We start from the raw sequence: 12,740 nt of genomic DNA on the forward strand, positions 1-12,740 counted from the left end.
AGAACATGCTGCCGTTCATGTTGTGGGGTCAAATGAGGTTACGGCAGAACAATGATAAAGAACTGATGCATATAATTAAAAAAAAAACATAATTTCAAATTAAATAATTTAATCATAATTTCAAATTAAATATAGGTTAAGTAGGTACTGATTCTAGATGTATTTAATGTTACACCGAAATACTTGTAGGTGGTTATTTCGGTTTTTAAAGTAACAATAAAGATGACAAATAAAGAAATCTATGTATATTTTATTTCTTTATTTTTCTTTGTTTCTTCTCACAATTGTTGTTGTTGTTCTTTTGTTATTAGATGTAAATAAGCTAAATGGTTAAAAAGTGGTTTATCCCCCAGTTTGTCGCCCCCTGGTGTTTACACAGTGGTAGAAGGACACATGCTTAGTAACAGCAATAGGAACTGCTGCTTAGAACTGTGAATAAACATAATGTTGATAATTATTTTATTTATTCATACGCATTTTTTTATTTGCCTGGTCGCAAAGGACAAAATTGTTTGTGCATGTGTGTGTCCCCTACACACCGATTCTCCTCCTTGTGGATTGTCCCCCTGCGTCTCTTGAATGGTACGGTCCGTTGCCTAGGTTCCAGTAGAAGCCAATTCACTCCGCCACGCCTGCGCTCAGCACTTGGCTTTCCTTGTGCGCTGTTACTCCTCAAAAAGGGTGAGTAAAACTTTAACTGCACACTGCATACTCAGCTCCAACGCCCCAACGAGGGTTGGGTGCTAAACGAAAGACAAGAGTCCATCAGGTGCAGCCAAACGGCCACTGTAAATCGCAACGGCTACCGTTAGCGAGCTAGCGTTAGCTCAGTGTGAAGTACGGTAACTTTGGAGCTAACTTTGCTAGCTAGCGAACATTGTCACATTTGTTGCTTGGTTTTAGTAACTAGCATATAGAGAAAGCGTTTTTAGCAGCTTTTTATATGGCTTTCTGACAAAGAAGCTTGGGCAAACGGAATGCAAGTGGTTCTAGTTCTCCAAAAAAAAAAAAAAAAATAAAAAAAATCCTCATTTGCTCCTCCTCGTCAGACATTTTGGATAGAAATGTTAGCCGCAGCGCAAAGATTTTTAATTAAGTGAAAGTCGCCAGTTACTTAATATGGAAAAAAAAAAAAAAAAACGAGCGTGCACACTGAAAGAAATTACTTAAAACAAGCTGTTGCTAAATGCAACGCTGTCAAATACACAGAGGAAGCTACAGCTGTTCTCCTAACTGTGTGGTAAAAACCCTGATAACAAAGCAGCAGATAAAACAAAGCTAATCAACTTGACGTTTTTTTTTTTTGCATCGCCGCAGGTGAAATAAAACCCAGCCTGTCACGGCTCAGGTAAGGCAGTTAGTCCTGCAGACATTGACTGCATTGTTTTAAAAATAATCTTTTTATCCTTTTAACAGTTGAACCTAAGCGACGGGAGACGTCGCCACGGATGGATTGCAGCAACAATGGGAGAGATGAAGTTTGATACTCTGCTGATGTTTGGCACATCACTTCAAGCCGAGTTGTGTTCTGTGGGCTAACATGTAAGACAAAGAAAAAAAAAAAAAAAAAAAGAGTCTTGTTTGGGATTATAACTCACAGATGCAGCGCTGCCAAACTTAATGCATGACAATGGAACATGAAGAGGTAAGACTCAGTTCTCTCACACAGCCTTTTCCTTTTTTTTTAGTCCACTGCTGGCAAGTTTAATTCATCATCAGCTGAACACATTTATTTTGAGAGCGATGCTTCAGACGTACATTAATCAGTATGACCTTTAGCCATTTATTGGTCATACATCAGATGGTGGGATGTTTAAGTACAACAGGCACATGACAGCTGCCTGACACCCGGCCTGTGACAATGTCCCGCATGTTGTCGGAAGCAGTGACGGCTCCTGGAGCAGCGTGCATGGGTCCTGCTCAGGTTACAGGCCATTCAAAGTACAGTATTGAATTCTGCAACAGGTGTTTAAAGTGCTGGCTTGTCACTCTGATGCTGATCTCTGTACGACGTGTCATGCCGGTGGACTGACAACCTTGATGCTGACCGTTGTTTTTCATGTTGTAGTTAGTTAGAAGAATGCCTTGTTGTCACAACATATACATTTGATATGATTGTTTTTTTTGCAACGATCCACCGGCTGACTGGGGGCTTACACGTTCTCCCTGTGCCTTCCTTCTCTCTGGGTACTCCGGCTTCCTCCCACCGTCCAAAGACATGCTCATTAGTTTAATTGGTCATTATAAATTGGCCATAAGACTGAGTGTCAATGGTTGTCTGTCTCTCAGTGTTAGCCTCGTCCAATGACAGCTGGGATAGGCTCCAGCCCACCCCACAACTCTTCAGAGGACAAGGGGTTACAGAAAATAAATAAATGAATGAATAAATGTTTTTTGCAATGAATTTTCAGCCTGTCTAAATTTGATGTGTTATCAGCATTTAGTCGAATGACTCCTAAGTTGAATATACGTACGTTATTTGTGACAAGCAAAGTTAATGACAAGTATGCTCAGTGCATCACTCTCTACTCTCTATTTTTCAGGTGTGGACAGAACTGGACAAGATCTCCACGCGTCTTCAGGAGGATGGGCTGCCTCCAGAAGCCAGCGCAGAGGAGAGGCAGCGTCACCTGTGGCAGAAGCTCCTCGGCAGTGAGGCAAAGCTCCAGGCCGCCACCCAGGAGCTGCAGACGTTGCGTACGCAGCAGGCCAATGAGATGAAGGAGGTGAGACACTTCTTTCAGTTCACCAACTGCTGCAACAGTATCAACAGTAGGCCTTTTTTTTTTTTTAAATAGGCACAGGGTAATCCCAGTTTAATTTGATTGTCAGTCACAGATGAATTATGTTAGGATTTTTGTTCATTCTTTTGTCTGTCAGGTGGAGAGTTATGTTGCACATATCCGTGGCCTGTTGGAAGAGCGTGAGTGCCTGACTGCAGACTATGAGAAAGACAATGAACACTTGCGCCATGAGCTGCACCAGATCAGACACCAGCAAGGTGAATACAGTGTACCTGTTGTTGGCTGCCTGGCTTACCTAAGTAGGATATTTCAACATCTAGGCGAACAAGCATCATTTTTCTAGAGTTTGATATTCATTTTGTGTTTGTGCTGAGTCTGCATCATCGAAAAGACCAGACGAAATCCCTCTTTCTCTCCAGAGATACAGAGCAAGGAGCTGGAAGAGATGCTGGCTCAGGTGGACCTCGGCGAGATGGGCTTGAGCAGCCCCAGCGAGCAGGTGGCGTATTTGCTGGTGGAGAGGGCCACACTGCTGGAAAGGCTGGAGGCTGCTGAGAGGAGACTGGAAAGTCAGAGTTTCACTGGCAGCTTGAAGGAGGTCGACCACCAGGTAACGTCCAGAAGTGTAATTTAAAATGTCTTGACAGCTGACCTCGTACATAGCACATTTATAATTAGTCAGTTTAGTTAATAATTGGTCATTTTCCTAATTCAAAATGCGCCTGTAAAGCTGCAGTATCTCTGTTGAACAACGAATGTACAGTCTTTAGCCATGTTGAATTTTCAAATGAACCTTAATGTTTTATAGTTGCAGATACTGTATGTAATGGTTAACTATCTGAGGCTAAGGCAGAGCTCATATGAATGTGGTTAAATGTGACTCTATCTCTTTTTGACACCTGGACAGGAGCATATTGGCCACATGATGGGGGAGGCGCTAAGGCAGCAGAGGGAGGACATGCAGACTACCATAGATAGCCTGTCGAAAGTGAGTGACACTCATTTTGACCCGTCTGAGTAACTTCCCAGGTTAAATTAAGCTTAGAGAATAAAAAATAAATAAAAAAATCAGCTGTTTCCTGGTAACTTGACTCCTTCTCCTGATTCCTGTTAAATGGTCTCTGTTGTGACTGTGCACACACTGGTTCTCCCTCTCAGCAGTGTTCAACCCAGAGTCCATGGAAGAAGCTGTTTGGCCTGCGCAGGTCTGGTCAGAACAAACACAATATTACCCCTGTAGGTTTCCCCATTCACAGCTCACACTAACTAAGTAACTAACACCGACACTGCGATGAAGAAGCACACGGGGTCGTGACTGGCTGTATGAGGGGTTCTGTTTCTTTTTTTTTTTTTATGTTTTTTTCCACACACTGACAATGTGCCTTGACATCCGCATGACCACGATGATGCAAACGGCATTGCTTGTTTCAGAAACATATCTGAGAATAGAATTATCTTGGGAAGTCAGAGTAGCCTGATACTGAAGGTGCATACCACATACGACAACATCCACAGTTCGACCTTCACTGCATGTCACCGTTCTTCTCAATCATTTCTTGTCTTTTTCTGATAAATACAGAAAAAAACTTATTTGAAGAATGTAATTTATTCACACAGGTAACAGCATGTGTCCATTTGATCCTACTGGTTTCTCTGTGCAGGAGATATGAGACTGTAACTCATTCCCCCCGCTCCGTTCCAGGCCTGCCGTGACGAGAAATCTCAGCCTCAAAACTGCATGTCTCTTACAACTGCATGTCGGGACGCTTGCATCTCCGAGCTAACTGCCAATTATATTTTCCTGCTGCTCTCTTCACACTCTCACCACTCGTGCCTCCTTCTCTTTCATCAGGCCCACAGCGAGGAGATTTCCCGAGAGAGAAACGAGCGGCAGCGGCTGGAGCGGGACCTGGAAGAGGCGTCTAGGAGGCTGGCGATGGCACATCAGGATATCCGCAGACTCACCAATGAGCTGGATGCTGCCAAAAACAACAACCTAGACCCAAGTGGTATGTGGCAAAGACTTAAGAGTGCTAGACATTTAACAGCGTTAGAAAATACACAAGTTCAGCAGCTTATTAGTGCTAATATCTTACCAGCTAATCACATGGCAGCAACTCAGTGTATTTAGGCAGGTTTACTGAAGTTCAAACTGAGCATCAGAACGATGCTATCAAGTCAGTCTGAACTCAAATGTTTCTGGCACGTTCTGGTCGACTCTGGGTGAATTTATGTCACGAAGAATTGAGGCCGCTATTGTGGCAAATATTTCAAATATGTTTATAATCTCAGGGTCTGAGCTTCAAGGAACTGTCCAAGAAGTGGAAAGCCTGAGGAAGGAAGTGGACAAACTGAAACACTGTGGTGAGTGCCAGAGACTTTGTTTTTTGACAAGCCATTGAAATCTTTTGTGACTCTCAGTATTGAGAAAAATGTAAAACCTTCCTGTTTAGATTAATTACACACCCAGTGACAGGAATACTTTCATAAAATAGATTTAATCATTTTTTTAAATCGGTTTAGATAAAAGTAATGGATAGATATACGCTACATGACAGAGAAGTTGATCTAATTGAAACCTACTCTATGGATATACAAAGTCACTAACATAAAACTAGTCCTGATAAAAGATCCTGTTAGTTGTGCTTAATTGATTTACTTTTTAAAACACAGATATGATGAGTCTGCAGCGAACCAAAGAGCAAAACGAGAGACTTGACGCTGAGAACAGACTTCTGAGGGAGAGAGTGCGCATTATAGAGTCTGAGAAGAAAAATCTGCTGGACCAGGTTGGCATTCACTGAATTTATTTAATAAAATAAACGCTCACCAATATAATGTTGCAGCAGCTTAATATTGTTCGATTTACATTTGCCCAGATGACAACGAATGATGCAGCCAAAGAGAACAGTGACCCACCAAACAATGTGTCTGCCTCCTCAGCTCAAGAAAGGGATCACATTCACAAACGGTAAATACATAAATTCGTCAAGAACTACGTGAGTATCCCGTCTGCTCCCTCTGGCTTTAATCATCGTTATTCTGCTGTGTTAGGTGTCTTGAGGAAGTGGAAGACGGACTTGTGCAGGTGAGAGAGCTGCAGCGCCAACTCCAGAAGCTGCGCAAGGAACAGGAAGAGCTGGAGGAGAGGAACGAGGAGCTGGAGTCCCTGCTGGGGGAGAATCAGAACGCCAGCAAGGAGGAGAGGCATCGCCATGAGGGAGAACTGGAGGGACTGCATAGGAGGGTAATGAGCAGCTGACCGATTTCTCACTCTCAGCATTGCTTTGTATTTTTAAACTGCATAAAAATAGGAGGGATTGTTCACTGATATCTGTTCTTGATTAGAAACACTTCAACTGACAGACAGACAAACAGTCGTGTATCTAATGAGTGAGTAATAATCTTAATTGCTCATGCAGATCAAAAGCCTAGAGGCAGAGCTGAAGAAGCAGGATGTCCAAGAGAAAAAGCAGAAGAATGGAGAAGAGGTCAAAACCACTGAGTCTTACTTACAGTTGGTGAGAAATGACTTATCAGTATTATTAATGGTTCCACTGTGCCAACATATTAAGAAACGGATTGTTCCTGTTGAAGCACAAAGAGGTGTAATACTGACAAATAAAAGTGCTGCATACTGAACTGACACCCAAAGCCCAAAATAATTGGATTTACCTTAAAATATAATTTTTTACCGTGACTTTCCATGACTATCGGCTTGCGGAGATTAAATGGCGGTGCATTACACAAGAGTTTAAACATTTTCATGGCTCAGTGCATCTATAAATGCTTTTACCTTTCACAAAGCACCTACGGGACAGCAGCCAGGAGAGACTGGCTCTGCTAGAGGCTCGTCTGACCGAGGAGAAGGACTGGAGGAAGCAGCTGGAGTTGGACCTCAGTGCTGCTCAGGCTGCTCTCAAAAAAGATAAGGAGGTAGACCCCTTTTAGGAGTTCAGTCCTGAGTTATTGTTGTATTTAACAGAAAATGTGTATTATTCACCCATTCTCTGCTCTACAGGCTTTGCAGATAGGTGAGCGGGAGCTGAAGAAACTGAGACTTGAAGTTAATAGCCTTCAGACAGAATGCCAACAGGGGAAAACACTTATCAAGAGCCTCACACAAGTCAAAGGGGAAAAAGCAGTTCTGGAGGAAAAGGTATTGCGCACCTTCATCAGTCATCAGTTAAATGTGATGAAAGGTTTAAATCATTGTAAATAAACAGAAACATTTAAATAAAAGTGAAAATTCATTAAAAATATGGTAAAGAAAATATACACTGTTAGAAAACTTGAGTGCATAGTATAGTACATAGTACATGAAAACAGATAAAGAAATTGTCCATTGTCAACAGATCTTAATAAACCTGGCCCTGTGACGCATAACGAACATAAATATGAATGAAGAGCATGCATTATTTAGACATTACTCCCTCCAATGTGAGTTTCACACCATATTTCTGTCTTCATCTCTCTCTCTGTCAGGTGGCCCAGATGGAGCGTGCCCACAGCAGACTCCAGAAGGAGCTGGAAGGCTACAAAGAAAGTCACCAGACCCAGGAGCACCTGAGGGACAACAGGCTTCAGGTCGACCAGCTTCAGGCTGACCGGCGGGCGGCCGAACTCGGCAGCCTGCAGACAGCACACAACACCCTCAGGTTGTTTTCAGTGTACCGGTCACAGTGCAAAAACACAGTTGGTTGAAAGATATCAGTGTAGAGGGATTTATAGCACTGTCACATTGTGTATTTAAGGTATATCTTTTTTTTTTCATGGCCAGTCACCTGATAAGACTGGAGCTTACTCGGTTTGCATACATGTGCATATTTTCCAGAGATGAGATGGCCTCTGAGCGGCTGCAGACTGCGAAGCTCCAGGCGCAGCTAAGCTCCAGTGTTCAGGAGAAGCTGGCGGCCGAGGGGGAAAGAGAGAGACTGGAACTGGAGATACAGCGACTCAATAAGCAGGTCCAGCGGCTTCAAGAGCAGCTGTCTTCTACAAAGGAAGCGCTCAGTAGCAGCCAGAAGCATGAGTTGCACACAGCTCATATAGAATCTCGGCTCAGTCCAGAGGAGAAGAGCAAGGATGAGTGTTTGGATCAGGTAACCGTTCTGGTTCCTTTGACTAAGTTGTGCATTGTAAAACTCATTGTTTAGATGTTGAGAAAGTGGGGCAACAACGTAGAGGAGGGATAATCTCCTCTACCTCAGCTGTCCAGATTTGAGGCTTTTGAGTAAAGCTCTGGAGAAATCTTTTCTTCAACTGAGTTTTTTCCGTGAAAATGAAGGCAATCAGAAAGAGAATTTCCTCTGCCAGGATCATATATGATTCATATATATCTATGTTTGTGTGTGTTGTGTTTATAGCTTTCATGTTTGAAGCAGGAGCTGAGTCATCTGCAGAATAAGCTTGGGGAGGAGCGGCAGCTGGCCTGTCAGCACAAAATGGCCCTTCAGGCTCAGGTCGATGAAGCCCAGGCACGTATCAAGGTATGAACGATCATAACGTACCCTTAGCCTTAAAGCCACAAAATTAGTTTCTGTATTTTTGAGTTTTAGTTTATAAAATGACGGGTTTTCGTTCTGTGACAGGCCTTTAGTCTACAGACAATCTGAAATATCATAACCACATTAATCAGAATGTAGTGAGGATAATCGAAAGGCAAATATTTCAAATAGGCATGTCTACAAGACAAGATGAGATAATCCTTTAATTTATCTCACTATAGGTTTGCCTGTAGCTTTCTGGTAGACTTTCTCTTTTTCTATTCATAAAAACATTTGTTAATGATTAAAGATAATTTTGATTATCTTTGATTAATGTTCAATTAATGTGGTTATTATCCGATTAAAGTTAATGATGAAACACAAAAGCTTCCGGTTTCAGTGGTGCATCACGCTTTGTATGGAAATTTATGGAAGGAACATATGATTCAGAAACACCCCAACACTGATTATTGTTTCTATCTTCAGTCTCAAGACTCAGTGCTGGGTCAGAAGGCAGAGGAGGCGAAACAGATGAAGCAAGACCTGCAGAGGGCCCAGAGCCTGTTTACCTCTGCAGAGAGAGAGCTGCGCTATGAGAAGGAGAAAAACATGGACCTGAAGAGACACAACGCTCTGCTGGACCAGGAAAAACTCAAGGTTGTCATTTAATTAACACACTGGAATTTCCGGACTGCCTCTGACATTTATCACCCTGTCATCGTCTTAGTCATTCTCTTAGTCGCTCGGTAAATTTACAGTGATGTTGAACATTTACAGTTTCACATCGTGAACAATTGTGAAACTGACGTGAACTGCAACAGAACATGCATATAGTTGTTTTACTGATATGTAGTGGTTAAGCTGGTCGCTCAGTTCTCTCTCTTTTTTCAGCTTTGTGCAGAACTGAAGCAGGTCCAAACCAAGCTGGTTCAGGCGGAGCAGAAAGTTCAGAGTCAGACGGCCGAGTGTGAACGGCATCAGCAGAAAATCAGGGAGCTGGAGCTGGAACTGGCACGCACCAGCACGAACCGCAGCGCCAACAACAATCTGCAGGAGGACCTGCAGGCCGAGAGGGCACGGCTCATTGCTGCCGACAAGAAGGTCGGTGGTGTTTCTGTGTTACGGTGTCACAGATTATTTTCTGGTGCTGTAGCGACACGAATTCTGTCTAATCTGGTGATATATCTCAATCTCTTGCTTTGTCAAGAAGCATGTGTTTTACTTGTAATTACACATTTCTTTTTTACGACATGGTTAGGGTAGCAAACAAAGAAGTGGTGGATTTAGTGACCAGCTTTATCGTATTGGTTATCTCTGGTTAGGTTTAGTGAAGCCCGTTCACACAAAGAGAGAGTTAGACTAAAATTAACTTGTGATCAAAGCCCCAGGCGACTTTTGGTTTCTGTGAAATCACCTACATACTGAGCCCTTAATGAGACGTGCTTAAAAGTAATCCTAAATATTCACTATACAAAAGAAGCTCTTTCCCTCTAGCTTATAAAGAAAACTAGTAGGAGCTAGTAGGAAGAAGGCGAAACTTGCTCTGCGTGACTTGGCATAGCTCTTTTTCAGCATTATTTGCCAACGTTATTGAGAGTTTCTATCGGACACCTTCAGGAACTCCTGGCATGCTTTGGAAATCCATGGGAGGTTGGAAGCACTTGTCTGTTTGTCTCACTGAGTGAAGCCTTTGGCTCTATGTGCTGGCAGGTGTTGGAGCTTCAGCAACAGCTAAAGAGTGCCCAGCACCAGCTGCGTGTGGAGGAAGCCCGGGCCGGTGAGAGCAGCCGCCTGGAGAGGGACAGTAGGGATCTGTCTGACACTCTGTCAGCCCTGAGAGCCCAGCAGCAGGAAGAGCACATTACCAGGTCACACAAACCAGTTTGACTCAGTCCCTCCAGTGGTGCAGCAATAATCCACAACCTTTCTCCACTGTTCTGACATAAATCGCGTATAAGCCGTCACCTGCTGTTTTCTTTACCCTCCATCCATCATTTCGTTCGCAGGAAGCTGTTAGAGCAGCGCGAGGATGAGCTGCAGCAGCAGGTGCGCTCCTTGAGGCTGAAGGAGGCCTCCCTGACCAGGACAAACACAGAGCTCCACCACCGCGTCCAGCAGCTGGACACTCGTCTGTCAGTCCTGGAGACTGAGCTCTGCAAGGCTAGAGAGGAGGTGAGGACTGATGTAGAACAGTTCAGCAAATGTCTTAGCTGCTTACAGGGTCAAAAAATAGTTTTTGAAATGTTGCTGAAATGTGAATCTCACCTTATATCCTTAGTACATTTTTGTCTGCACTCAGCGTTCTCTTCAAAAATGAAATGGTTCTGAAAGGCAGTACACAGTCTTGACATATAATATGACATATGAGAGGCACTTAATGACAGTTAATGTCTGCGCCGCAAAAGGTGTGTAGTGGTGTCTTAATTTAAATGTTTAAATGTACTGTATGTACAGGCGAAAGACAGCCAGAAGTCAAGCCAAAGACTGGAGGAGCTGCTGGTGGTCAGTCAGCAGGAGTGTGACAGGCTGCAAGGGGAGCTACAGCAGGTTCTCCTCCAACTTGATGCACACGTCAGGTACGACACTGGAGCTTGGCTTAGCCATGGTGTAATCCAGTGGTTTTCAAAGTTCCCTGGGGAGCCGCCAGGGGGCGCTAGGGGGGCCTCAGACAATTGGAGGGAAGACGAGGGGAAAAAAAATAGAAAAATGAAAATTATTTGTAACCATTATTATAAAATATGATCTAATTATTTTTTAAATCATTATCATAAAACATAATTATTAATAATACATCATATCTAAATGTTATTTGCCATGCTCATCTTTCTGATTCCCTGCCAGTCAAAACATCGTTCATGACCTCATAATCTGTAGACCTGGCGGTTTGCGCCATTTATCAAGCTGCTTTGCTCCTCAAGCTAGCGTGTAGCTAGCGCAAAATGGACAGGTTTTTGACCAGAAAGAGAACAAAGGTACATACCAGACGTGGAGGACACTGCTGCAAAAAAACCTAAATGTAATAATTATTGAATAGTGAATAAAAGTAAGAAAAAGCATTATAAAAGATGTTTCTTTACATATTTTGTAGCATTGTCTGTAGGTTTGCAAAGGGGGTCCCCGGCCAGAAGCTAATGCTGTTTGGGGGGCCTTGGCACGGAAAAGTTTGGGAACCCCTGTTGTAATCAGAGATTACGTCACCTGAACTTGCAGCTCTACTAAAATCTGCTAATGTCCTTATTCTCGACCAAACAAGGAAGTACGACGAAAAGCAGAGTCAGCACAAGATCAAGCTGCGTCAGGCCAAGCAGGTGTTTCTTAAAGCGACAGCGCAGAGAGACTGCACCATCCAAAAACTGGAGAACGACCTGGCGCTGGCCTCCAGCCTTTCACACAAGGTCACAAATATGACGCTGGATGCTGTTTTGTGTTTTAAATAGTCCACACGGTATTTATTCTCATGCTTTTCTAAAATGTCTCTATTTTTTTTTTCCTTCTTTTCTGCCCTGGCGGCTTTTAGGAGAAAGAGAGGATCCATACAGTGATGGATCAAAATGAGAAGCTCTTGGAGGAGAAGAGGGAACTGTTGCGGAAAATAAGCGAGGCAGAGGAAATGGGAAGCAATGGCATGAGGACTGCCTCAACAGTCCAACACAGGTATCTTTATGAATCCCTGTTTACATACATGCATGTACCTGCTGGATGACCGAAATGAAATTTGCACATCTCTCTTTGCTGAGAAATATTTGAATTGTTATCTCTTAGCCTAAAGTGACATTATGTTAGCAAGTACATAAAGGTGAACGAGTGAACTGTGTGAACTGACGACGTTTCTTGATCCATTTTAGAGTCAACGTTTTGGAAGTGGAAAACAGACAACTGCAGGAGCAAACGCTGAAGCTGTCCAATCAAGTGAGGTCCTTGGAGCGAGCCCTGAGGAACGTCCAGTCATTCTACAGCTTGGAGGTAGCACAATATTCGCCTTTATGCCACCCAAAAAATTCTTTACTGTTTCAGTTTGTATGTTTAGTATTGTGCTATGAAGTGTACAAATGGTTAGCACGTGTCTGTATTGTAATAAAAGCCTCTGCTTTATAAATAATGGTTCAAATGCTCAACAGAATGCCAAAAAAGTGCTCCCTGCTGAAAGTCTCTCTGAAGGATTCCTACATACATCTGCTCTAAGGTAAGGCAGCTTTGAGGTGACGAAAAGGCGTGTTGATGTGATGTGTTGATTGATATTTGCAGTGTGGCGGTTAGTTTCTCATCAGTTCTTTGTCGTATTGTCAGTCTGACGTCAGGTTCCTGCGACCCACTGGACATCCTGGACGCGATCTGTCGCGCGAAGATGGGTGAGCGCTCGGCGGTCAACAGCACTCGGACGCCTTTCTCCACGCACCAGCCGTCAGAGCAGGGATACCTGAATCTCACTTCCCCGCTGCTTCCTCCGACCTCCGCCAAAGCCACGGAGGAGAGCTCTAATAACAGCGACCAGGTATGAGGGGCAGGACGG

At 43.4% G+C, this 12,740-nt stretch overlaps 1 protein-coding gene across 4 annotated transcripts; it reads left to right on the plus strand.

The window, feature by feature from the left end:
- Nucleotides 1-373: 373 nt before the first annotated feature.
- On the plus strand, nucleotides 374-12,728 carry ccdc30 (coiled-coil domain containing 30; the record flags this gene model as incomplete). Of its 4 annotated transcripts, none has more annotated exons than XM_084553713.1 (28): nucleotides 374-681; nucleotides 1,417-1,645; nucleotides 2,544-2,726; nucleotides 2,881-3,001; nucleotides 3,164-3,354; nucleotides 3,652-3,732; nucleotides 3,903-3,980; nucleotides 4,597-4,753; nucleotides 5,037-5,108; nucleotides 5,418-5,533; nucleotides 5,624-5,715; nucleotides 5,799-5,991; nucleotides 6,167-6,265; nucleotides 6,552-6,680; nucleotides 6,766-6,903; nucleotides 7,230-7,402; nucleotides 7,579-7,846; nucleotides 8,111-8,233; nucleotides 8,717-8,887; nucleotides 9,122-9,331; nucleotides 9,941-10,098; nucleotides 10,237-10,402; nucleotides 10,685-10,806; nucleotides 11,484-11,625; nucleotides 11,748-11,884; nucleotides 12,076-12,193; nucleotides 12,349-12,413; nucleotides 12,518-12,728. In XM_084553713.1, the coding sequence occupies exons 2-28, from the start codon at nucleotides 1,625-1,627 to the stop codon at nucleotides 12,726-12,728; spliced, it is 3,735 nt and encodes a 1,244-aa protein (XP_084409839.1). In that variant the 5' UTR covers nucleotides 374-681; nucleotides 1,417-1,624. The 4 variants fall into 4 exon arrangements, with proteins under 4 accessions (XP_084409839.1, XP_084409841.1, XP_084409840.1 ...); XM_084553715.1 differs by having other exon boundaries at nucleotides 8,129-8,233; XM_084553714.1 differs by having other exon boundaries at nucleotides 3,906-3,980.
- Nucleotides 12,729-12,740: the final 12 nt, after the last annotated feature.

This window comes from Chelon labrosus, assembly GCF_963514085.1.
Source record: "Chelon labrosus genome assembly, chromosome: 10".
Taxonomy (NCBI): domain Eukaryota; kingdom Metazoa; phylum Chordata; class Actinopteri; order Mugiliformes; family Mugilidae; genus Chelon; species Chelon labrosus.